The sequence below is a fragment of the Chelmon rostratus genome, chromosome 3 (genome assembly GCF_017976325.1).
Source record: "Chelmon rostratus isolate fCheRos1 chromosome 3, fCheRos1.pri, whole genome shotgun sequence".
NCBI classification, from domain to species: Eukaryota; Metazoa; Chordata; class Actinopteri; order Chaetodontiformes; family Chaetodontidae; genus Chelmon; species Chelmon rostratus.
Genome location: NC_055660.1, coordinates 11,981,630 through 12,007,445, shown reverse-complemented (window position 1 = coordinate 12,007,445; position 25,816 = coordinate 11,981,630). Strand labels below are relative to the sequence as shown.

At 42.9% G+C, this 25,816-nt stretch overlaps 1 protein-coding gene across 3 annotated transcripts; it reads left to right on the top strand.

Annotated features, from left to right (window-relative positions):
* Nucleotides 1–24,339, top strand: LOC121603864 (CREB3 regulatory factor-like). 3 transcript variants are annotated; one of them, XM_041933130.1, is made up of 11 exons: nucleotides 1–89; nucleotides 662–825; nucleotides 6,284–6,361; nucleotides 6,474–6,538; nucleotides 6,651–6,767; nucleotides 8,959–9,739; nucleotides 14,359–14,532; nucleotides 15,442–15,631; nucleotides 18,939–19,012; nucleotides 22,439–22,567; nucleotides 23,394–24,339. In XM_041933130.1, the coding sequence occupies exons 4-11, from the start codon at nucleotides 6,530–6,532 to the stop codon at nucleotides 23,507–23,509; spliced, it is 1,590 nt and encodes a 529-aa protein (XP_041789064.1). In that variant the 5' UTR covers nucleotides 1–89; nucleotides 662–825; nucleotides 6,284–6,361; nucleotides 6,474–6,529; the 3' UTR covers nucleotides 23,510–24,339. The 3 variants fall into 3 exon arrangements, with proteins under 3 accessions (XP_041789064.1, XP_041789065.1, XP_041789063.1); XM_041933131.1 differs by lacking the exon at nucleotides 1–89 and having other exon boundaries at nucleotides 605–825; nucleotides 6,477–6,538; XM_041933129.1 differs by lacking the exon at nucleotides 1–89 and having other exon boundaries at nucleotides 605–825.
* Nucleotides 24,340–25,816: the final 1,477 nt, after the last annotated feature.

Here is a 25,816-nt window from a genome sequence, read left to right as displayed (position 1 = left end):
CGGGATTATTCGTGAACTCAAGTGCCCCCCAATCCGCCGAAGAGAGCTACAACTGTTTTAACAGCTGACACACTTCCCATTTCGATCAGGTCAGTCACTCGAGACTCATTTCTCTGCCTTTACGCTCCGATGAACCCTGAAATATGCAGCTAACCCCTGCGTAAACAACAACCACCACACCGGTTCAAAACAACAACAACAACAACAACAAAGAGCACCCGTAGCCTGTGCAGCACATCCAGCCGCGCGGATCCACGCCCTCCATCTCTCTCTTCATGTCTGTGTCTCCCTCTCTGTCCAAAAAAAAGTGATTTGAAACCGCGGAGCCGGTACAGAAAGTGTCCTCCTGCGTTGTGCTAACCCCGCGGATGGCACCATGTCAAGCAGAGGCTGCTGCTGCTGTACAAACCCGTAAAACTTCATTAATAAAGGAATTAGCTTCAGGGGGGAGATGGCTGGTTTCATTCTCCCACCCGCTCATCTATTAAACGGTAGGCTTCTGCACCAATGGAGGGAAAGGAGAGACATGAGGAGGAGGAGGAGGTGTGGGAGGAGGCGAGGGGGTGTTTAACAGTCCTACAACCATATTTTCTATCCCGTTTATCCGCCATGTAGGCCAGTTCGCCACAACTGTAAACTAACTTCCTGCATGTGGCCGTAGGTGAAGCGGGATTTCTGGGCTTAGCGGCCGCTGCTGTTGTCCCCGCGGGCTCTTCTCCTCTCTGTGGATGGTGCGTAATATCATCTGGAGAGGCCGAGGCCGACATTTTACCCCGGTCCGGAGGAGCCTTCACTCCGAGGGGACATCCGAGGACACGCGATAAGGTAAAGCACAGCTCACAGCTCTCTGCCTGTAGGCGAATAAATGCGCGTTTACGCCAAGTTTAACGACTGAGAAGTTATGGGCAAATATTAAAACTGTTAACCGAAAAAAATATGTAGGCTTTTAACGGTCTTCTGTGATTAAAAAAATGGCTACTTTCACACGGATTTACACACAGTAGCATGCATGGCACTGAAGAACTACACTTGATTTGGAGTGTTTTTAAATGCACCATATCCAAAATAAGAGCGTGATCCCAGAAAACATTATTTGTCAATATAGGCAACACATTTATATTTTAAAACTTGTGCTTGAATACATGTTTACAGCCCCCTTTGACGATACATTATACATTTATACTTCTATTACGTTTTTGCGCATGTTTCTCGTGTTCTTGCGCATATGTAGGAAGATAAAATATCCCCCAGTGCGTTTTTTCCATGCAGACTTTCCAGTTTTATTGTAATAAACCTACATTTTATGCCGAGTGCAACTTGCCTGGGCCTGTACAGTAACACTACCACCACCAATCGGCAGCAGCACCTGCAGGTGGACAAACAGCAGCCAAACTTGTTCTGTGATTTATTCCTCGCGTCAACTTTAATATTTAACAAAACTCTGTGACGGCGTGGACAGAGAACAGACTTTATACCCGCATGTGGTTGGACCCGTTAAACGCTGAAGCCGATCCACATGCTCAGAAATCGGCCGTATTAACAATTAATATTGGACATCCGGTGGCACTGCCAGCTGCGCCCCATTTTTATTGTTGTCTTGCGCTGAAAGGATCCCTGTTGTCTCGGCTGGATACTCCGCGACTCGTGGTGGCTGCTTTTGGTAGGAATTTATGCTTTCTTTTTCTCGAAAATACAAAATGCATGAATTGTGAATGTGCAGCGCGAAATAGAAAAGAAGGTCTGGTTGTGGAAGTGCGGCTCCGCGGCTCGCCGTGCCATGCGGGACACACTGCTGGCTGCCACCATGGCACCTTCTCTTCCCTGCTCCGGCTCTGTGTGTGCTGCTGTTGTTCTATCCAGCTGTGCGGACACACAGCGCCGTCATGCCCCGTCAGTTCTGCTGCACTGATCGGTTCATCGGCAGATCGGCAGCTTTTTTCGGGGAGAGCGGGACGCGCATCGGATGGACAGGGAGCGAGGCGAGGCGAGGGGCTGCAGACGGGGCCACTTTGGCTCTCCATCGTTACGAGAAGCGGAGCTCCAAGGACACGGAGAGGAGAGACAGGGGGCGCATCCAGGTCGTTCAGGGTGTTTGTTCGTTTTTTCTCTCTTTGCTTTGATTCAAGTCTCTTTTTTATTTAATTAGAGGAGGGATGGAGATTTCCCCAGGCGAGACGGAGCTTTGTCCGCCGCCCAGATTTTTGGAGCTTTAATTTGGCAAATTGGCCTCCCAGACAGACCGACAGCCAGACCGCCCCCCACCCCCTTCTGCCGTCTCCGCGCCGTGTTCGGGCACACTCTCCGCCATCACGGCCTCTTTATGGACTCCTGTCTAATTCACTTTTTTCGCAAACCCGCCTCTCCGTGCGTAACCTTCATCCATTAATAACCACGCTGTCCTTTATCATAGCAGAGTATTTTTCTTTTCTAAAGAGGCCTCCAGCTGCTAAAGGTTCATTGTCTGGTCAGACTGCTCATGCTCTACATTTGCCTCATGGTCCACTTTCAGAATGACTTGCTTCCACTCTCAGATATCTTTGGCACATGTTTGGATGAAAGGAATTGTGCGTTGTTATCACCTATAGTCATTCTATAATACCTTTATTTTGAAAGTAACTATAAAAAACAAGTTTTTCACTGATATGAGATAGAAACACGTTAAAGTATTAAAAGGCAATTAGAAACTACACACACACACATCATGACAAAAATACCACATATATATGTATATGATAGGCATATAATATATACAATAATAGTCTAATTTTCTGCCACAAACACATTGTAATACACTGTTGAAATACACTAGAGCCGAAATATAAGTTGATCAATCAATTAGTCAATTGGCAGAAAATTAATCTATTGATTTTTACTATTATTAACTATTTTTGATGATTCATTGTTTAAGCCCTTAATCAACCGATTCATCAAAAGTAAAACAAAAATTAGTTGCAACCCTAGAATATAGCAGTTTTTTCTGTAGGGTATGTTGTGGCATGATACAAATGCATTTCATTGCCCTGCCCTGTGTTACATAACAAGCTGTTACAAGGATAAGGGGTCATTTGTATTTAGCGATTCCTGTGCCCACTAGTGTTCACGATAATTGCTCCAGTGCATTACTAGTGTATTATTAGTAGTCAGTTGTAAGATTATGACTTAAGTTGTTGTTCAGAAGGCATTTAAATGTCCCCTGAGGATCGGTCCATGTAACAAGTCACAAACAAAGTGCACTACATGAACCAGTCTTACCACAGTTTGAATGTTGGTATACATGTTTGTTTTGTCACTATGTATTTGGTGTAGTTGTTACATAAGCCACAGTTGTGTTGGCATTCACTTTGCTTGAGGAGTCTTGTTTACAAAGGGCTAAATGGATCCTTGGCTGAATGTAAAGCTGGTGGTTACTGGTGGTTATTGACCCACAGCGGTTTGAGATAAAACAATTTCCTTTTGCTTTCCTGTTGCCTTAGCGTGAACTCTGTCTGTCGAGAGCGTGTTTATGAGCGTGGAGACCTTTGGACCAAGCCTATGTTGAACCAACACACAATAAATGATTGCAGGATTGTCATTGTGCGGAGGCACACCTGGCCCCTATATCAGACGGAGTATGAACAAATATAAACAAGAATCTGTGTAGTGCATCGCTTTCACTGTGTAAGTTTACCTTGTAAAAGCAGCAAATACCTAGAACAGCACTGTAGTCAGATAGAGGAGAGTGCACCATTGAGGTGAATGAGATTGCATGTTTGTTATATTCTTGTAGGCACCAAGGAACATATTTTCATGTACGAGGATCTTTTTTTTTTTACTATTATTCTGAGTAAAGAAAGAAACACTTTTAAAGTCAACAGCTGCACAAGTCGTTCTGTTGATGCAAGCTACTACAAACTACTGACAGAAAATGTACAAATTAATTCTTATGTAAACTCCCAGTGCTTTCTATCTCAAATACTCCCGCTCTTAGCACTGCTGCTGAAAGTTTAAAGATATGTATCCTCTTTACGTTCATAGCTTGTTTGGATTATTGAAGTCCTACCACCAGTTTGTTATCTACTTCAAAACACTGTATGTGTCTGATAAGTGTTTGTGTACACAGCGTGTTGGTAGCTGGCTTGCTCTCTGTGCCAAATACCAGTTTTCCATGTGGCGTGCCAAGGCAGTGTCATAACCGCCCAGCCAGTGCTCATTTCCTCATTCTTGTGTGCCTGAGGTCAATCCACAGAGAACGTATTATGGCATTGTTCTTGAATCACTGAACCTGGGTCAGTGTGAGCCGCTCTCTCCTGGTTTTCCACAGGTACTGAACAGTAGGTCTGCATTGTTCCCTCTGTGTGTGTGTGCGCGTGTGTGTTGCTCGGTGTTTCATCATGCCCCCGTCTGAAAGGAGCTCAGTCTGATCAGTAGTTTGCACTGTGGCCTCCTCTCTAATGGAGAATTGGAGTTTTGGTTACACAAACATTAACTGCTCCAGAGCTGCACTGCAGGCATATAAGATCTCATTGGTCGGGTTTATCCGTATTGGGTGGAGTCAAAGAAGCAGTTCTTTAGAGGACAAGTTAGCTAGGTTAAAGCATAAGGCTGGCAATATTCTGTATTTTATCTTTTATTTTTCTCTGACAAGAAATGCCACAAAAAGACCAAAACCCAACAATGAGTTGACCCTGCTATCAAGTGTGATGTGTGTATCCAACACCAGATATATCGTATTCCTCTGTGCTGTAGTGCTCCATTGTTCAAAAACTGATCCACACTGTTGCACTGGTGATATGAACACACACTCTACAGTTTATTTTGACTCAATCCCACATACACACTCACAAGAGCCTGGTGCCCGATTTTAAGATTTACGTCTTCAGTAAGAACCAATAGGTAGGAAAGTTTACTGTAGTTTGATTGTCCATGTCTGATCTTACGTCATCTGCGTTCTCCTGAATGGCCACAACAAACGCTCCTTAAACCATTTAAACTAATCTCATCTAAAAGTCACAAACAAACATGTTGTTTGATTTGTCCTTTTCATGGGATTTGTTGACAATAATAATAAAATAACGCCAGTTTTATCTATAAAACTGTGTTGCAAAGAAGGAACACGGGGCAAAATATGAATTTCAAATAACTACTCTTTTGTTGTCCATTCACAAAAATGGCAGTCATGATGCAAGCCAATGCTGCTACATTTAACTAGGCACCCAGCAAACCAAGCTTGTTTAGGACATTTTCCAGTTAGCTGGAGGACTGCTGTTGTTTAGCCTTCGGAATATTAGCTCCCTGACCCTTTTTGTGCAAGGAAAGTGTGGCGTTTTGTTCTTCCGTCGAGGTTTAACTTAGAACAGTGAGATGATTTTTGCCTCTGAGAAATATTGAGCTTTAACTCTAATCTGTTATTATCGATCGTTCCTATCTTTCTAAACTTTCCTCCTTTTTTTTTTTTTACCTTACTCAACGGTTCAGGTTGTACAATTTATTAACAAAATAACATCAAAGTTGGTCTTTGATGCATCTTGTGGCAGTAACAACACATGGTACTGAACTGACCAATTCTAGTTGGTAATTATCCACATATCCATCTACAAATGTTACTTGAATACGTTGCTACACTGCACAGTAAAATTCAACCTTTATCTAGTGCATAGAAGCTTCAGCCTTTGCTATTTTAGATGCTGATTGTTGGCAGGTCTTTCTCAGGAACTGATGTGCCCTACATTCCTGGCAGCAGCATGGTTTTTCATGTTGAATAAATAGATGTATTTATAGAAAAACTAGCCAGTAAATAAAAGAAACAATAGCCGTCATGGCTGAACAGACAAAAAAGAGCTCCAACCCCATTAATGTTTAACTTCATAAACATGAAATACAAGAAAAACATATCGCAGCAAACAAACAAAACAAAACACAATTTCACAGATTACTTCTGCGAAACGTTTTTCGTCCAACGGTTTAAAAAGTGTATTATTCTAAGGAAGACACACAAGTTTATTACTAAAATGACACATATAAAACCTGTATTTTGTCTTCTTTCCTGCTGTCATTTCTTCTAATTGTGCCAACCAAACATACTGAATTCAGTGACAACTGACTAACTTGTGCTGTAGCTTATCAAGAAAGCAATAAAACTGTAAAACCCTGACACAGACACACATTACATGCACATCCTCCTGCATCTCTATGGTTTGACGATGTGTATACTTTCACTGGTTTATTGCTGTATAATTTGCGTTGTGGCCTCCGTTGAACCCATGTCTGATGTCCATGTCCCTCCTCTTCTGTTTTCTCTCGCCAGGCTGGGAGGCTGAGAGCTGCAGGGCTGCGACATGTGAAAAGAGCTCCACCCCTTGACCCTGTCAACTCTCGACCTTAGGTAAATTACATCCTCATCTCTCTCGTGTCATCTTCCTGCTCTTGTTCTCTTCGCCTGTCTTCTCCTTGTTACACGTGGATGTTCAGATCTGAAATTGGTTTTGTTTTTGCAGCAGAATTCACTTGAACTGACGTTGTGACCGCGACCTGACACCCTCCTGCCTCGGGCATGCCTCAGGTAAAGTAGGAGCGCCACTGAAACCTGCAGTCGTTGTCATCCGTTGCCTCTGAATGATACCCCCCCCATGGTCTTCCTTTCTCAATTTGTGTCTGTGTGTGTGTGTTTCCAGCCGGGTATGAATGGGATGGAGCCTGCGTTTGGCGAGGCCTACGGGGGACACAGGGGTCTGCTGAGCCCCTACCCTCTGGCCATGTCGCCACAAGGGGGCAGGACTGAGTACGACCAGGTGAGACAACGCTCGATGGAGAGAGCCACAAATTTCTCAAGTCACGTGCCTCACAGTGAGACTTCTCAAGGGCTTTGAATATCTTGAAAATCTTTGTTCGTCTGTGAACAGCAGAGTACAGCCCTTAGTTTTTTTTATTTAAATACACCAATATGCCTCAGCCTCAAACCCAGAATTCACACACATCCTGTGGAAAAAGTGAGGTTTCATCATGACTTCATGATAATTTGTAACGGTCTTGTGGTTTCTAACTTTGACCAATGCCACGCCTTCCCCTGAAACAAGACAGAGTCCTTGGATATCACCAAACAAGAACTTGAAAGTCACTGAAAGTTAAAAATGGGGCCCAATAGATGTTTGCCACAGACACTTTCTTGCGGTTAATCTGGCCGAGTGTTCCTAATTGCAGTTGATTGCGTTCACGTGGTTTTTCAGTTAGTTCACATGTACACAGGTATTTTTTAAAACAGGGGTTTTCCTCCTTTGTACTAAAAAATATCCAGTCTACACCAGCACTGTTTAAAAAGATATCTGTCCATATGGAAACACAAGAGAACAATTGAAGCGCTGTCAAGAGCATGTCAAACCAAGATGCAGTAATATAACCCTAAACCTACAGCCATGTTGGCCATTCAGAAGCCTGAAGGAGGCCTGAACAAGGAGCTAATGGCTCAGACTCTGTTGTCACAAGACAAAAACTCAGCTTTCCCTGCTACGTTTTGAAAAATAGCCGTGCACGTGTGGACTTGGCCTCAGTCCATGAGGGAGAAGTGAAAAGCAAACAGGGGTTTCAGCTCTCTTCTGGTATTGCTCCTGTAGGGGAGCATGGGTAATTTTGATCAGGGCCTGAAGTCATTTTGACTTGTTATAGAGTGAAAAGCAAAGGCAATGGCTCCATTTTAATTAGGTCTCCCAGTAAGCCAGGACCTAGAAACCAAAGCAGCGAAATACAATTCAGCATTTATTCATTTGATTATTTACATGTGTGATTTTCCTACAGTGACGTGCTGAAATGCCTGCTTGGGTTAAGGTTCATTTGTACCCCTCAGGCTGGGCAAGGTTTTCCCTGAGCACATGACAAAACGAGGCCAAAATTCTTTCACACTGCAGTTTACAATAATGGATACACAAGTTGGTCTACGTAATGTCTAATTTTAGAATCCACTTATCAGGAGTTTGAAAGTGACTGATAATTCAAAAGGGAGCTCACAGTCGATGTTTGCCACAGATTCCCTCAGCCAGTTGAACTGGTGAAACTCAGCAGCTCAGCGCACAGTTTGAGTTCTGTGTAGCAACTGAAGAAGTACAAAAGGATTTTCATAACTTAAATGGATGCCTGCTCACTGATGACAACATTCATTCAACTCATGATGAAGGAAAATAAACCTGAGCAAGAACCTACAAATTTATTACATTAGTTATTGTAATGTCATGTTACAGGTGGTTCTGTCTCGGTTAGTCTGTTCGTATAGCTGAAGTGATTACTGGTATATGCAAATATATGTACACATACTTAGGACTGCCTCTTTCTTATTTTATATAGGCATTTCAGTAAGAGCTGCCGGAGCTTGCAGCTGTCTGTGTAGGTGATTAAATTACAGATTTCCTGTAGATTATCCTTGTATAGAACAAGCTCTAAATCAGGGTAAATATTTTATTATACCACTTTTAATAAGTGCCACTTGTATGTGTGTTTTTAGACCTGGTTATAATTAGCAATTGACTCTTTTCCCATTACCAGTAGACACATTTAAAAAAAAATCTGTCTTAATCAGGCAATAATTACGTGCCACTGCTCGGAACTTCAACACATGTCATCATCACATGGGTAAAAGTGGCAAAAGTGAGCGTATCCACCCAGGTTTCATGTTTCACTCACTCATCACTGCTGATTGGAGCTGGACCTGATAAATACCCATGACGACTGCAGAGTCATTTGACCAGGGAATGAATGCCGATTGTACCCTTTCCCACTGAAGACAAAAAACAGATGTTAGTGGGTGTTAGTGGGTTTTTTTTTGTCTAGCTTGAAAGAGGCTATGTTGACCTTCCCTGTAGTAATATAGTGGATGCTGACGTGATACAGTATTCATCTTAAAAATACAGTATAGGGAAAAATTATTTGTCTATTTTTTGTTCCAGAGCAGTCATATTTAAGTATTTCTCTGTCCCTTTCTCTGTCCCCTTTTAGAGCGTGCTCCTCATGCTGGGCTCCCCGGCATCGCCAAGGAAACGGCCCTTTGAGTTGCTAAGCGACCTGGTGGATGATGGTGGCTTTGGCGAGGACCTGCACCCGGAGCGCTGGGACGTGTCTGCTCTGGACGAGATGGCTCGCTACACCAAGCTGGGCCTCGGGGTGGGAGGGGAGCTGCTGGCCTGCTCTGAGGAGGCCGTCCTGATGGGCCGCTGGGGGAGAAGCCGGGAGGAGCAGGAGGAGGAAGAGGAAGAGGAGAGGAGGAGGAGGAGCAAACACACAGCTCCTCCTATCACCCAGGAAGTCCAGGCCACTGCTGCAGGAAGGGAGGAGGAGCGTATCTCTGTTGCCACAACAACAGAGAGGGAGTTATGTGTTGCAGGAAGAGCAGCCGGAGGAGGACAGGATGGGGGGATGTCGAGGGAGCGTACAGTGGAGGTGTATCAGGTGGCACAGGAGGAAGAAGAGGTGGCGGCGGCAGCGGCGGCGGCAGGTTTGACTCTGGAGCACTGCAGCGAGGAACACAACTACTCCTTGAGCCAGGGCGAGGTGCTGGTGGCAGGGCCTGGTCCCAACTCCCAGACAGACGGGGTGCGGGCGGGGGAAACGCAGCAGGAGGTACGGGGTAGGGAGGAGAGCCAGGCCAAAACTGAGCTGAACCCGGAGGATGAGGAGCAGGAGGAAGAGGAGGATGATGAAGAGGAGGAAGAAGGAGAAGAGGGAGCAGAGGAGACGGCGGTGGAAGCTGAACTCTCCAGCTCCTCAGAAACTGAATGTGGTGAGTTCTGCTTAAAGTTTGTCTTTATCTGTGTGGCGAGGACATCTCGGCTCATCACGGTGGTGCCAGCAGCCCGTCTGCCCACACAGAAACCATCTGAATCTGTCTCAGGTCCAGACGAGACCTCAGACTTGGTTGGCTGTGCAGAGACACATTAAATACCGAAGTTGCGGGTTTAATTCCCGGACAACATACCACTTCAGTGGCTACAGTTTTACTGTTATGAAATGGCTTTGAGGGTTGGAGTCTCTTCATGTATTTAAATACCATCTGTAACCGCCATGCTGCTCTGTCTCAGTCAGGGCAGCGGGGGTAGTAGTTGAATATGTTAAATAGGGTATGAAAGTTGGTACAGATTCTTAAACAACCATTGCAGCAGAACTGGATTTTTAAGTAGCTTCAAAGGCAACACAAGCATGCCAGCGACAGACTGCAGCCTTCAGCTGGTGTCTCATTACTGAAAATATATTTTTTCTTGTCCCATTATTTCTTTATACTTCACTTATCTCTCAGTCACTAATATTTTGGGCACACCGTAGAACTGAAGCAATTACCTGATCAGTTAAACCTGCAACTATTTCGAAAAGTGATTCATCATTTGAGTTATGTTTCATGGGACAATGTCAAACAATGCAGCTTGGTCTCTGAGAAATTCAGAAATTTTATAGACAAATAATAATCAATCTGGAAAATGATTAGCAGATCTATCGAGAATGAAAACAGTGGTTACTTGCAGCCCTGGTACACAGTACATGAGCTGACAAAATGCATTTCATTCATATGTTTGTGTGGAAAGTCAAACACTAATGATGATTGTTAATGGACTGAATGAAGCCCAGTTTCATGCGCTGAAATTTTAAGCCCAGGAACTACTTTTCAGTCAGCCCACTGTTGGCTGTGTGTCCACTGCTGTCTGAAGACCTGCAAAGATTAGGCAAATTAGTCCACTGACAATGTTCAATCTGTACAATGTTGGACCATCTGTTGTTTGCCTTCTTATTTAACTCCATGTTTATATGTTAAAGCACCATGAACAAAAAAATAAACTGATTTGCAGTTGCAGACTTAGTGCACTCCACCATGTACCATGTAGGCCCTGTACTTTTGGAAAGTACTACCCCCCCGCCCCCCACCCCCCCGGGCAGGGGCTTTTTGGGGGGTAAAATAATGTCCCTGGAACTTAATTTAGACCCTGGTCCCTGCGGTGAAAATACACTGAGTTCCTCCAAAGGTTCCTAGTCTCTGGGGAAAGTTCCTGCGGTGGAATCGCGGCTTGACTTAGTGATTTATTGACTTGCTTCCTGACATTATTCATTCCTTTACAGAGAGACATTTGTTTTCACAGCCCACACATGTACGTCTCACATAAAAAACTTAAAGATACATTTATTACACACAATATGCACAAGGACACGAACACGTACAGATATACTTTCATGCCTCAGTATGTGCAGGCTATAGAGCCTCCAAGTGGATTTAATTTCTAATGAGTAAACTCTTGATTGAACTGTTGGTTATGATGGTTTGAATGGCTGATTCAAAATGTGTAGTATAAATGACTTACACAAATTATCTTATAATCTCAGCCTTATTGACGATTAAAACTGTTCATTGAATCATACTCTAAGTTCAGAACTCTTATAGTGACTATATCACCCATATTTCCACCATGTTAATGTGAATTTAAGGAGGGCAGATGCACAAGGTAGGAGCTACGTTTGACGACATTTGCTATATTCCTGTATTTTTAGACTCAGTATATCTAAATTTGAATACTTTTTGGTGATCAAATATAAATCATTCAGTATTTTCTCCATAATAATAATGATGACCTCTGTGTCTCAGAAATCCTGACTATGGCCCAGGGACTAAATACCTCCCGCAAAATCTTTTTAGTAGTTGAAAATGTTTAGCAATCTTTAATCTTCCTCTAAATTTAGACTTGAATAAAATTGTCGTAGTGATAAAACATAATTAGATTAATACATGATTTTTGCACATAATTTGTTTTTTCATACCAGTAACAGCAGTCCGTATCACCCAATGTTAAGAAGTCCTCGAGAAGTTCCTGGATGTGCACCAAAAAACACTTTTTTGTGCTAAAGTCAGTTTACTAGTCGTGTGAATTTTTTAGAAAACCTGAGTATAAAGATAGAAAGGCTTGGGTGTTTGCCAGGCATGTATTTTGGGAATTGTAGGATCCAGTGTTTTTGGATCTTAAGTCAGGATATCTCAGCCTCTGCTGCTTCACGTGAATTTGCTGGTTGCTGTTAGCTCAGAGCATCAGTTAAAGGGCTTAAATGTCAGGGGTGATTTCATGTCCAGAGCACAGGACGTGAAATACAGTCATGTATATTAGATAACACACATGCAAACTGACTTCACTTAAGATTGCCATCTTTTCCCAGGCCCTCTCTGTCTCTGATCGTCCTCGCGTTAGAAAAACAAATCTCAGGCTTCTTGTTGCAAGGTAATGAAGAGGTCGCTGGCTCGCACCCAAAGACTGACCTGGGTCATATTTCAGCTGTCGCGAGACACCATTGTCACTTTCTATTGTTGTGGTAGTGTGTTGTGTGTGTGTTTGTTTGCCCTGTTGAGCTATTCTTGCCATTAGCCTTTGACGATAGCAAGGGCTGTGTGATGGATGGAAAAGTGTGTGTGTGTGTGTGTGTGTGAGAGAGAGGGGTGGCGGTTGAGTGAGTTCGAAGACAAGGTTTATGAGCATAGTGTGTGTGTGTGTGTAAAACTATACAAAAAAGAGCCCTGGAGTGAAAGATCGAGTTGAGGGGAGAGTGCAGACAATGGCGCTATCTGCAGACTGGACCAGACGACATGATGTTACATAAGCTGTGTGTGTGTGTGAGAGAGACAGAGAGAGAAATGCCCTGGCTGATGGCTAGGATAGGACTTCATGTTATTAACTTTCAGTCTGATTTAATCCTGCTACTATTTCATTATTTGCAGTGTGTTTCTTTTTTTTTTTTTTTTGTCCCTTAGCTCTGGTGGATTTGAAGAAGCGTCTCTTCACTGCTCCTGCTGGTGGAGCTTTGCTTGTTGTATTATTTATGATACCATTATTCATGCCTCTGCGCGCCTGAGGCTAATCTTCTGTGACGTCTGTGTGCTCGTGTAGGTGTCTGCCTCTGAAACAGCATACATGTATACAGTTTTAGCTTATGGTGGCTTTGTCATTAGGACATACAGCATGTGTTTGTGGATTAGGGTTCATGGCGTGATTTCATACCACGCAAACATAAACATTAATACCTGTCAGTTATGATTAGGGTACATCTGTCATATTAACTTGAAGGGTATTTCTCTTCCATTAAATATGTAATATATGGCTGTCAATGCTGTCCTCCTCCGTAATAATGGATGGGAGTCTGTTTTTTTCATTATATATTAATAAAACAGCTTGGGGTATATAGTAGGTCCCAAGCCTCCAGTGATCCTGATGCAACATCTGAACCAGATTACAACACTAGATTACATTATTTCTGTGATCATAAAAAATACATTTCATTGAATATTTTATTTTAGAAATTCTGTTTCTCAAGCTTTAAGATTCTGCCATCCTAAGAATACTTTGTGGAACCATTAACAAAAACATTCGGAGATACTGGATATTACCAGATTCAGGCCAAAAACGTAGGCATTAAAACCACATTTGTCGAATTCTATTTTTAACTATTATTTATTTAACTATTTATTATTTTGGCATTTCTGCTCCATTATGATAGTGACAGATGGAAAAAGACAGGAAAGGCAGGGAGGGGGGGGTGACATGCAGCAAAGGGCCTGGGCTGCTGCGGTGAGGACTCAGCCTTGATGCCTAGTACACGCTGTACCAGGTGAGCTACCAGGACACCCCGAACTCTGGTTGTGTTGCTGGTACGGCATTCGGGACTACTGCATTTTAGTGGTCATCAGCTACTCCCAAAAAGTAGTCAACTAGTCATGAGAGATATACATTTGTCACCCAATAACAATGATGAAATTCTGGTCAAAAAGGTGTCACACACTACTCGTAAAGGGTTAACTAATGTAGGAACCTGGTAGGTTAAATAGCCAATTTGTACTATATCTTGTTTTTTGATGATATTGTGAGAAGCCAGATTTCTGTGGAGTTTGTCATGGGTGTCACAGTCCTGAGAGGATAACTCCTAATGGTTTTGATGACCTGATTTTATTTCCTGCCTTTCCTCACCCTCTGGCCAAACAAGGGAGGACTGTCATGCAAGTAATCCCTGTTGTTATGGGTAACAGCATGGTCGTTCATCTGGCTCAACGCTTAAATCAAACTTCACATTTTTGACACACGTATGGGGCAGCTAGCCTGGCTGTAGACTTTAAATCTTGTTTCATAAATTGCTTCATCAGTCATGTCTTAGATAGTGTGGTTTATGGCCAGTTTTTCCCAGTGTTGGTTGTTTGTTGTCTGAATTTAAACAGTTTTCATTAGCTAGTTTCACATTATGGAAATCCAGTCACTTTTTAGCTTGAAGATTTGTGACACAGCTGCAAAGCCTTTACTTACTTACTTTACTTACTAATTTGTGTTATTGCAGCGCACAAATTAAGACTCATGCATGCCTGTTTTTGGATGTGTTTTAAATCAGAGGTGGAGGCCGAGCCAGTGAGGCAGCCAGGTGAGCGCCCTGCAAAACGCCGCTGTTTCTGGGAGTACCGACGTGCTCGAGAGACGGCCACAAAGAAGAAACTGGGCGGAGACGTTCACTGGTCTCTCTCCTGGAGCTCCAGCACTCTACCCAGCACACTGTACCGCCGAGAGGGTGAGAACACCACACTACTGCCTAGTTCACAGTCACAGTGCTGAAACGATGACACCATTAATAGATCAATGAATGAACAAGAGAATTTATTTATGGTAACTTATTTCATTGCAAATAATAAACTGTTTTCTCATAGTTGGTTTTTGGCTGTTGGTCAGACAAAGTAAACAATTTGGACTTCTGATGAACTGATTCATCAGAAAGATAACTGATGTTAGCTGCAGCCCTCATCACTTAGAGGTGAAGCTGGAAATGAAAGTTTAAAGATCCACTGAATGAGAGCCTTGTAGCAGCAGGAGTCATTAGACGACATTCACGCTGCAGCTGAAAGTGTCCCATTTCTTTTCTCTCATGTGACACAAATCGGATCGGGACCCTCAGGCATGTGCCCTACATACAACTTTTATGTCAAAATATGAATTTTTCAGCATTTCCCTGATAAGGGAATCTTACGTCAGGCACAACTGGAACTATGCAGCAGTTTGGCAGTCTGTATTCTTCAGAAGAATCTAGCAAGATGCAGCTCATGAATGTAATCCATTACAATAAAATCACAAACCAATGCCTCCAAAATTAACAATTAGCATTGTCACTCACTTAAATATTCTGTAACTGCTTCTCATATCTTTTTTTTTTTATATTAAAAGCTAGGATGCTTTTTTTGTAGCTGCTGCATTGTTAATTGACGTTAAAAAATGTGCATGTGCTGTACATTATAAATATATAAAATTATTTTCTCTAGTTTAGTTTTGTCACCTTGCCAAGAATTATAAGACTAAATTAGGAGGATCTAAACATCGTTTGGCAGCATAGCATAAATTGGACTTATGAGCAACATCGAAAAGATTGAAGAGGATTAAAAGACTTCAACAGATTGGTACTGAATCAATTCTATTGTCCTTTGTCCAGGCAAAAAAGGGCGGCGCAAAGCTCGTAAGACAGACGCCAGCGACCTGACACCAAACCCACAGAAGCTCCACAATATTGGGGAGCAGCTACAGAAGCTCAATGCTGCCATCGACGGCATGGGTCCAGTCAATGACCTGCCGGCCGTGGCCCGAGCCCGGTCCCGTAAAGAGAAGAACAAGCTGGCCTCCAGGTACCCGACTCCACTTACTGCCCTCCTACGTGCTCTGCACCAAGTCAGAGCTCAGGGGACTTTCTGTATCGATTTTTGAGGCATGAGTGGGCATTTTGAGAGGTTTTCAGTGTTTATAAATCGTTTGCAGAAAAAAATACAAGAGAATCCTGCAGGGCTCTGTGGTTTGGTATCTGCAGACAGTCTTCAGCCTTGTCAAGATTTTCAAATATGTGGTGTATTTAAATATGTTGACCTTCTAATACTGTTTCTGGAGGACATGGAGAGAGAAGAATTTGAGAAAAAAAAAAACTTATTGTGGAATTTATGATGGAAAATGGTCTTAATTCCATCGTCTTGGCATTTTTATTTTGAAGCGTCTGGAAGCATTTCAGCTCCTCTCCCACAGTGTACCATACTGAAGATGACCTTTTTAAAATGCAACCTCTGAGGAAGCCATATACAACCCAAATGATTAAAAAATGGAGGTCATGGGTGTATTTTTGAGTTGATTGTCCCTTTTTAGCTTGGACATGAGCATGATGGAATAAATGAAGGAAAGACGGAGGGAAGCAGAGGAAAACAACAGAGGAGATGAGATGGAGGCAAGCAGGATGAAAGGCTGAATAGGAGGAAATCAGGGCAGAATTGAGGAGGCAGACAAGGAGTTAGATGAGGAGGGAGAGGAGGGTCATAGAAAGTTCATCTGTGGAGAGAGGGGGGAGGGGAAGAATTTGGAGGAAAGGACATTATAACAGACAGTTTAAAGAGGAGAGGGACTCTGGGAATATCTTATTATTCCAAACATATATTAAACACGATAGAAACACACCGTCAGATAGAAAGTTGGGCGAAAAGCATGAGAAAAATGGCAAAAAGACAAAGGCAGTGCGGGTAGATAGGAGGTTCACAGTTAAAGTCACAGTGTACTTCACTCGTACTGTAATGTGACTGAGTTCATGTTTTAATTTAATATGCAGGAATTTCCTTCGTGAAGATTTATGTCTTTTTATACTGTCATACTTGTGGCTGCTTGAGAAAAGATCAGAGTTTGCAGTGGGATTATCAAAACCACCTCCAACCTCGTCCTTCATTTTTCTAGCTTATCAAAAACAACCTGCGCGGGGCATTCAGGCCACGTAGACTCGCACAGTTCCTCCAGCTTGGCCAGACACTCCAATAAAAGCACTGTTGAACGATCCTGTCCTGGCCGCTGACCTAGTGTCTGGACTTAGAGGAATTCTCCACCTTTTTGGAAAATATGTTTGTGTACATTCTTATAGGGAGTTACATGATTGGTATCGATTTAACATCTGTGTGTTCAGTACAAAGACTGTTTCAAGGCATGTTTAGCTTAGCTTAGCTCCAAGAATGTAAGCAGGTGGAAACTGGTAGCTTAGCTCCATAACAAGTGTCTCAAACTGCTTAAAAGTTGTTGTATACACACAGTGTAGATGAGCCTTCATGTTCACTACGACAGCAGCAGGCCACCGTTGACACAGTAGAGAATGGCAAAATCACATAACAGCTTTGTCACACTATCTATTATCATAACAGTACGTTTCTCCACAAAAGAGATGCAGCATGGTTTGCAGTCAGCCATGAGACAAGAGTTGACAGAAATACATTATCTTATTGTCCTGTTAGGGACTGCATCTCCAAACTTTCTGCACCACCGATTTCATAGTTGCACAGATGTGATTTGCTGTGCCAGCTGCTGGGTTGAACTCCTGTTAAGACATCAAATAAGCATGCGTCCCAAAATGCTGGTGTAGTCCTTTGAACTTAAAAAGTATTTCACTACTAGAAAGTTGGTCTTTTCATAAACCTGGGCTGTCTATGCAGTAGAAAGACAAACATTTTTGAAATTGGTGCCACATGACCAGACAGTTTTTTATTCCCTTTTCCTCAAAATGTATAAAACCTACAACAACCAGAATGCACTGTGTCACATCGGTCTACAACCTATTGCGAGTTGGGCGTTGCTTGGTGTTGCCTCCAATTTCAAGCAACGGCAGCCTGGTCACAAACTGTCTCTTATTACAGCTAAACAGCACACTAAAATATTCTTCTGAACACGTTTAAGGTGAGAAATAGCCAATGCAGTAACAGAATCTTGATTCATATTTGATCAGCACTGCCAAATTTCACAGTTTGATCTGATTTTCGTATTGAGAATGGCCCCTTTCTCGATCCGACTTCCGGCTTTTGCAAGCAAATGAGCGGCAAGTTTTAACATGGTTCATTTGTGTACACTACCCATTTTATAATGAGACGAATCTGGTTAAAAAATGTTTTTATAATTTCTCCTTGCAACATTGTCCACATCACAGTGACTCTGCTGTTTGCCTCCTGAGTCACAGTTATCTGTCATCATATGATTGGTTGATAGATTTGGTCTCACTAACAGGTGAAGCCTCAGCATTGTATACAGCTTGAAATATCTTAAAGATGAACCACAGCGGCCATTTTCTGAGAACAAGTACCAGAAGCTTTTTAATTTGGTGAATATGTTTTTCCTACCTGCAGGGCAGCCACTGGTTTCTTCTCTGTCAGCATGCCACTTAAATCAGTTTGCAGCTGTAGGTAAACCTTCACAATGGGGCTATTTTTGGTTTCAAATTGAGAGCAGGGATCGTTTCAAAAACTCTATATTGACGGTGTGTTAAGGGGCTTGTGGGAAGGTAGGTAATTAAGAAACCTGTGGCACATGTTGGAACTTCCTTTGCACTTTATTAGCCCCATCCCTGCAATGATTAGGAATGGCTAAATAATTGTGTGGTTGTCTACATCCTCCCCACACCCACAGCGATTGTGGTTTAGATTGTGAACTTGCAAGAGAAGAGGCTGCGAGGCACAGGCCAACAATTCAACATGCAGGGAAACACAGAAGGAGTATTCTGTCCAACACCACCAGCCTGCAAGTGTTTTGTTTCCTTAGGTTTCATTTAGCTGACTCACAGCTGCAAGAAAAGAGAAAGTGCCTGCAAGCTGCAGAGAATAGCCCCCATGAGGCGTATTAATATTTAACATGCATTGATTGATTCATTCCCTGCTGCCGTTTTTCAGCCCCAAATAATCTGAAACCAAAGCAACCATTTCGCTTCAGAATCATGGTGTCAAATGGTTTCTGGAAGAGTGGAGGAATGAAGGAGGTTTCCAGTCAATCTCCCTCACAGTTTGGAAATATATCCTCCTCTCATTGCTCTCCAATTGTTCTCAGTGTGAACCAGCAGACACGGTAACAGGGTCATGTGGAGAACGGCAACACTAGAACAGAGTTTCTTGTTCCAGAGAGTGACTGTGCTCTCTTTTCCTCTGTTTCCAGGGCCTGCCGGCTGAAGAAGAAGGCCCAGCACGAAGCCAACAAGATCAAGCTGTGGGGGCTCAACCAGGAGTATGGTCGGTACCGCAGACTACACACATCCTACTCCTATTTTGTCGTGTTGTAACTGCTGCTGAACTATTACACTCCTTTTTCTGCATTTGTTGGCTTTCTTAAACTCCTTTTCATCAAACTGGATGAATTCAAAAAACATGGCTGTGTTTGTTTATTAATGAAAAGTTGGACTTCATGATTCAGTGTCATCACTCTAAAGGGAAATAACAGATCTAGGTCAGAGCCTTTAATATACATATATACATGACCTTACTATCACTAAGTATTGTGACATTAAGCAATATTACACATCCTGTTAGTACCAGCCATGCTTCCTACTAATTACCAGTCCCACTCCCAGTGTGACTACCCCAACCCAGTCAGCCCTCTGCCCAACCAGATAACCCAAAGCCACCCGTTCATTATATATTTTTTATTTTTCTTCCTGGAGCATTTGCACTGATGACCCTTCCAGCATGTGTCCCCAGGAAATTGTATTGTTTTTTTGTTTTTTTTGTTAACTAACTTCAATTGGATGCAGACTCTGCTGTGTCCAGCAGGTGATTATCAAGTTTTCCTGGCGTTTGACCTGCACAGCTGCTTGTTTTCCCCTGCTGGTGTAGCTAACCTGTGAAAGTGTGTTATTAAGTAACTGAAAGTGTTATTGAGCTGTGAGTCCTACTTGCTTTTCATTTTTCCCTTACACTCTAATCTGATCTCAAACATACATTGTGTTTGGTCCCTCACCGTCATGTCCTGTGCTAAATCAGACAGATCCTGATGCTTTGTCTCATTATTGATTTAGTGACTGGATGACTCTCTGAACATGGCATCACTCATTAAATATTTGACGTTAGCTGTGTGATGCAGCCCTTCTACTCTCTCTCTCTCTGAAGGTTCATGCTGTTTTTCATAAAAGTATTATCTTTGTGCTGAGCTAGCAGCAGCTCATTTTTCAGCCATATCGCCAGTACAAAAACCATCATACTGAAAGAACAAGCTCTGCAGGAAGAGAGCGCCCAGTTTTTACTTACTGTGTGAATTGTCAAAATCTGAAGTGACAAGTTTAACTGTAGAAATAGCATTTGGATTTTAAGTTTGCTTGTTGGAAATCAAGTGTCTTCAGCAGACATCTAGCTGTCTTAATGGCTTTTTTAGTGAAGTGAAGTTTATATAATGTTTAACTGGCTGATTTAGCAACAGTTAGAATCATTGAGGATGAAATCACAACAAAGCCTAATGGCTCATTGCCACTGTGGTCCTCAGAAATACTTGCAACAACTAACACATCTCACAACTGCAGAGTGGTAAAGCTGCCATGTTCCAACCTCTGTTTATAAGAAGATTAAAGCGCAGATCAAGCTATGAATGACTGAGAAACCGTCTTTTCAAGGTTGCTTTGAAGATGCCTTGTTTAAGAAATCAAGTTACTACAGATTGTTAATAATAAGGAGAAACCTGAGAAAAAAAGCCACCCGTCACACGTCATCCCTGTTAATCAACACCTCTACTCTTCCAAATCTGTCAGCCCGGTCCCGCCTCCTCCTCCTCCTCCTCCTCGTCTGCTTTGCTTCGACTTCTTTGAATTCAACCCCAACCAGCATCCAACTTCCTTTGTCCTTTTTTTTCTCTCCCATTTTATGACATTCCAGTCATTCCCGATCCTGAAGCGGCAACGGCTTTAGTTGTGGCTCCCGAAAATTTTTGCCCTACTGGCAGGAAGCCAAAACACACAGGGCTTAACCTCACACATCGCCTCGCTTCCTCTTTCCCTCCTCTGAATTTCTTCTCTTTTTTTTTTAATTCTCTCATTCGCTTTCTTTCTCGTGCTTAGCAGCAAATTCAACAGAAAACTTCAAACAAGACTTTGGTGCCATGCCAGTGTCGGAAGCCTCTTGATTTCAGTTACTGTGTGTGTTTGTGTGCGTGTGTGTGTGTGTGTGTGTGAGAGAGAGAGAGAGATATACAGAAAATAAAATTGAAATAGTCAGACCCACTGTGGTCCTTCGCCTACACACACACCCCCCGCTGAGACGAATGCTGGCCTAAAGAGGAATCAGATCCATCTGAGAATAATGCACACTGACAGGAGGGGTGTCATGGTGCCATCAGGTCACCTGACCTCACAGGGGGAGGAGCCAGAAACACAGAAGGTGCTGATGATTCACACCATCAGCAGCAGAGATAAGCCTCAAGCAAATCCTGTTTTTGGAGTGCGAAAAGACGGCTGATCTGGCGCTAACTTGCAGCAGTTGCCACATTAGAAAACATCCTGTAAAATACCCCAAGTGTTAATTAAATGTTGCATGTTCCACTTTTCTCCCTTCAAGATGCTTGATGAAAAATCTTGGTGATTATTTTCATTATTGATAGAAAATATTCAGGAATAAATTGTGAGAAAATCACTGTTTCCAAGAAGACGTCTCCAATTGTTTGTGTTCTTGATCAGCTCCCCAAAACCCACATTTATTAAGTTTATAATGATATAAAAAAGAGAAAAGCAGCAAATCCTCACATTAGAGAAGCTGGAACCAAAGACTGTTAAGGGTTTTTCACTGAAAAAACACTGAAATTATTAATCATTTCGAAATAGTTCAGCTCTAGTGTCAGAGCCTGTCACTGAGCTTTGTTGTAAGGAAATCTGCTGGAATTTTTTACAATACAAAAACAGGAAACATGTTTACTCTGCAAAGAATACACAGTTTGTCACCAAGCAAGCAGATCTGTCTCATCGTTCACACCTGGAAGCTGCTCAGTACAGCCCCAGTCTGAACTGCTGGCCGCTGAGCAACAGTAGGGGTTAATGCTGAAGGGCGCCTCAGTGTCAGTAATAAGGGAGGGACACTACTTCCTCTTTCACTTTCTCCACATTCATGTATCCTTCTGGCCACTTTTCTAACCTCCACTTCCCCCTGAAGTCTTAACTGAAGTTCGCTTTGATTTCTTTGTACTTTCATTTTTTTTTTTTTGCTCTGTAAAACAAACATCCTCTCCCTCCTATGAAGCACCAAGGATTTGAGGAAATGCAATATTAATTTTTGAGAAGCAAATGTTACGCTCAGCGGGTGCTGCATCAATCCTACAATGTTTTTTGAATCCCAAACAAAATGTGTCACTAACACTGAATATCGAAAATTATAAAATACCAAAAGCTGACATGGAATGCTTTGTCAAAATAATCTATTATATCGTAATTTCGATAATTTGAGATTTATTTTGGCAACATTTCTGTACGACTGCACCTTAAGCATTGATATGTCTGAATGGTTTTTATTTAATGAACAATAGCAATATTCTTCAAAGTACGGCCCTCCATGCAGTTTGAGTGTATTGCTGTGCCACTGCTCTCCACAAGTTGAAACTGTCAGTCAGTGAGTATCTGCTTCGGGATCAGTGTTCTGCCCTGTCGCGCTGATTTGATTGCCTTTATCTTGTCTTTCACTGCACAGAGAACTTGTTGGGAGCTCTGCTGCGGATCAAAGAGGTGATCCGACGGCGGGTGGAGAGCAGCGAGGAAGAGGACACGGACGAGCGAGGGATGACCCAACGCCTGGAAGACATCCTGCGAGAGTCCAGCGGTGAGAGACACAAACACACCAACAGCACAGATCTTCAAAAAATACAAACATTTTGTCCTGTAATGTTATATATACAAAGATCCCTGGAGCTTCATGCTAACATGTCCAATATCAAGCAGTGTGCTTTATTATAAAAATAGAAGCTTAAAACCAGCCTGGGTAATTTAACTATGTGAGATTAAACATGATGAGATATATCCAAAAGGTCAAAGGTCAGCTTCTCTCTGACACCATAATGTTCTGCTTCTGGTCAGACACTGAATTGGTGACACTAATCTTGGGTGTCCACCTTGAAACTGTGCTGATTGTAGAGATCTTCTTTGCTGTCGGGTGGAAGATGTGAAGCACTGTAGTCACCACAAGCTCATTGGTTCTGCTGATATTGATCTTCAGGTGGTTGTTGTTGCACCATGTGATGAAGCTCTCTATCAGTCCTCTGTGCTCCTCTGTAAAAACACTCTCTAAGTGAAGACAGCAGGTTTCTCACTGGGAATTATTCACTGGAATCATACATATAGTGAACAATGTAGTGCTAGCTTCCCTTTTCAACTTTTTTTCAATTCCTCCAAGGTCTTCACTACAGATATAAGTCTGGACAGACATGGATGTAAATGCAACTTGACTGGTTGGTGGAGGCATACAACCAAAAAGGCTCAAATATTACAGTTAACAACAAAGGAAGCATTTTTTTTTTGGTTTTGATGTCTGTCTTAGCCATTTTATTTTTACCCTTGCATTTAGTTTTTTTTTTTCTCATAAGGACCTATCTCTGTCTTATCCCTTTCTTTCCATCACACTCCCTAATTAATCTCCATGACAACTGCAGGTCCTTTGGTTGCCGGGCGGACCAAAGACTTTGTGCAGAGGATTTTGGCGGCCAGCGCGGGCGGTCAGAACCAGCACAAAGAAGCCACGCAGGGAGATGATGAGGCAGCGGGCTAAACTCACCCAGCATCCCCCTCCTCCCTCCCTCCCTTCCCCTCCCAGCACCACCAACCAACCTGACCAAGCTTCTCTACACCGCCTCCACTCTCAAGTTGTATACATTTGAGTAAGAGATGAAGAGGTGGAGATACTGGGAAAGAGGAGGAGGAAGGAGTAGCCTAAACAAAATGGAAGTAAATTGCCACCCTGCTCCTGGCCCTCTCCTGTTGGCCCTCCAAACAGCAGCCGTCTTCACCGCTCTGTCCCTTCGGGCTGCACCGCAACCACCACCAGGCCGGAGCTGCCGCCGCCGCTGCTGCTGCTGCTGACGTCTCTGTATTCTGTGTTCTGTCCGTCTGTCTGTGTATGTATGTGTATGTTTGTGTGTGTGTGTGTGTGCGCATGTTGGACATGTAACATAGTGTATGAGCGTGTATAGTGTTCCTCTCTCCCTCTGTGTGCTGTATTTGTATCCCAGTGTGCCTATGAATAGACATTGCACTGTTTTGTAGATGGTTGTAGTTGCCGGCAGGGGACCGGTAGTGAGCCGAGGGCGAGGGGGCATTTGAGGATAGAGGAAATGCTAAAATAAGGAAGTGGGAGGAGCCCAGGCCTGGAAGACAAAGAAATGGGTGTGTGTTTTTTTTATTTGGCTGGGCTCCTATAGAAGCACTGCCATACCATTTGGATTGCATCGGCTTCTGAAATGTCAGTAAATGTTGTGACACACAACAAGTGATGGAGTCCTGATGCCAGACCAGCTGTTGATGGAAACAACAGCCTGTTTGTTGTGGAAAAGTCCTTGGAGCTTTAATAACCCCCCCGCCCCCCCAAAACACCCTTCCACCCCATCAAAATGTCAGCAAAGTTCAAAATGAAAGAGAAAACTGCACCTTAATTCAAACTGACCAAAGATGACTGATACTGCTGAACCACTCGGACACCAAAACCTCTCACTGCTTCAGATGCTGCCAACCATTAACACATCATTTGTTTTGGGAAGTGAGGGATAAGTGACTGAAACATTTTGATTGTTGTCATGTTTACCCACGTGCATCCTTCAAGGATGATGATGACGGACTTTAATTCCCCTCACCTAAATGCACTAATGTCATGGACCCGAGAGGCCGTGGTGTGACAGACAGGAAATGACTGACTGTTTATTGTTTGGTCAGCCTTTTAACTCTGCAGCCTGGTGCTCCTTTAGCTAATCTGCAGTGGCTTTATTTTTACCCACAAAAGGGAAGTGTCCTCAATGCCTTCCCCAAGCCCTCTCCTCAACCCCTGACCTGATTATGTAGCGCACCTTCCTGAATTGCAATGACAAATAGAGAAAAACACTTGTAGATCTAGAAAGCAAATAAGTTTGATTTGTTTTTTTAATTATGATTTTGTTGTTTTGTGGCTATGCCACAGCCCACATGGTGGGTGTCAGTCTTGAGAGTTTTGAAATCTGCCTTTCTTCTGTGGTCTTTGCTGAAGCTGAAGACCAACCTGTCCAAGGTCTCTAAACGTTGTTGGACATAAAAAAAAAAGTCAAGGACCCTTTGAATTGCACTGTGGTAAAGCAATTAAGCACCTTTGAAGAGGGCTTCAGATCCTCCAAAAGAGAAAAAAGACTCTTGGCACCTTTGTCTAAAGACAGATATTGATTGAGAGACTTGTTGTGGGCGCTCAGCGCTTCGTGACCGACTGGTGGTCTCTGTTTGTTTCAGTATGGTGCTACTGTTTGATGAAAAAATAAAAAGCAATGCAAACCTGAGCGGAGGCATCAGGCAGTAACTGCTGACTGGGTTTTGGCCTGCGAGCACGTACTGTTGTAATAGGCAGTTTGTTTGCATAATGACGCCTTTCTGAAGTGCCTGGAGCTAAAAGCCACAGGGACCTGTGTTATTATGCCTGATCTTAAACCCTATTACAAGGTAAAACCTAACCCATGACTACTGCTCCGAGCTTGGCCTCACTTGACTTTACCTAGTAGAAAAAAACCTGTAAGCCTGTTTTAGGTCCTATCACACAATCAGCCAAAAAAGTCAACCAAAATGTTTTGCTTTCAGATTAAAATTTATACATGGACACAGTAGCTGGCACCAGTTTCTGTGAACATCATCTCTGGGAAATATCAGTGAAGGAGTGGCTGTTAGCTAAGCAATCCCCTTTTGTTTTTTAACCTTGACGAGCTCTCATCTGGGCTGCGTTCCAAAGCTGCTGCTGTATAACATACTGTTCCCCTCCTATGGAAACTCCATTTCCTGTCTCAACCAGGAGAGGAGCAGTTAACCTTAAACTCTTCACCTCCTTGAGGCCGTGGTCCTTTTGAAAGCT

Excerpts from the sequence above, each read along its gene's own strand:
- LOC121603864 (XM_041933130.1), top strand. Across the intron at positions 19,013-22,438 it reads GGGGCTCAACCAGGAGTATG|AGAACTTGTTGGGAGCTCTG; the intron begins GTCGGTACCGCA and ends TTCACTGCACAG. Across the intron at positions 22,568-23,393 it reads CATCCTGCGAGAGTCCAGCG|GTCCTTTGGTTGCCGGGCGG; the intron begins GTGAGAGACACA and ends TGACAACTGCAG.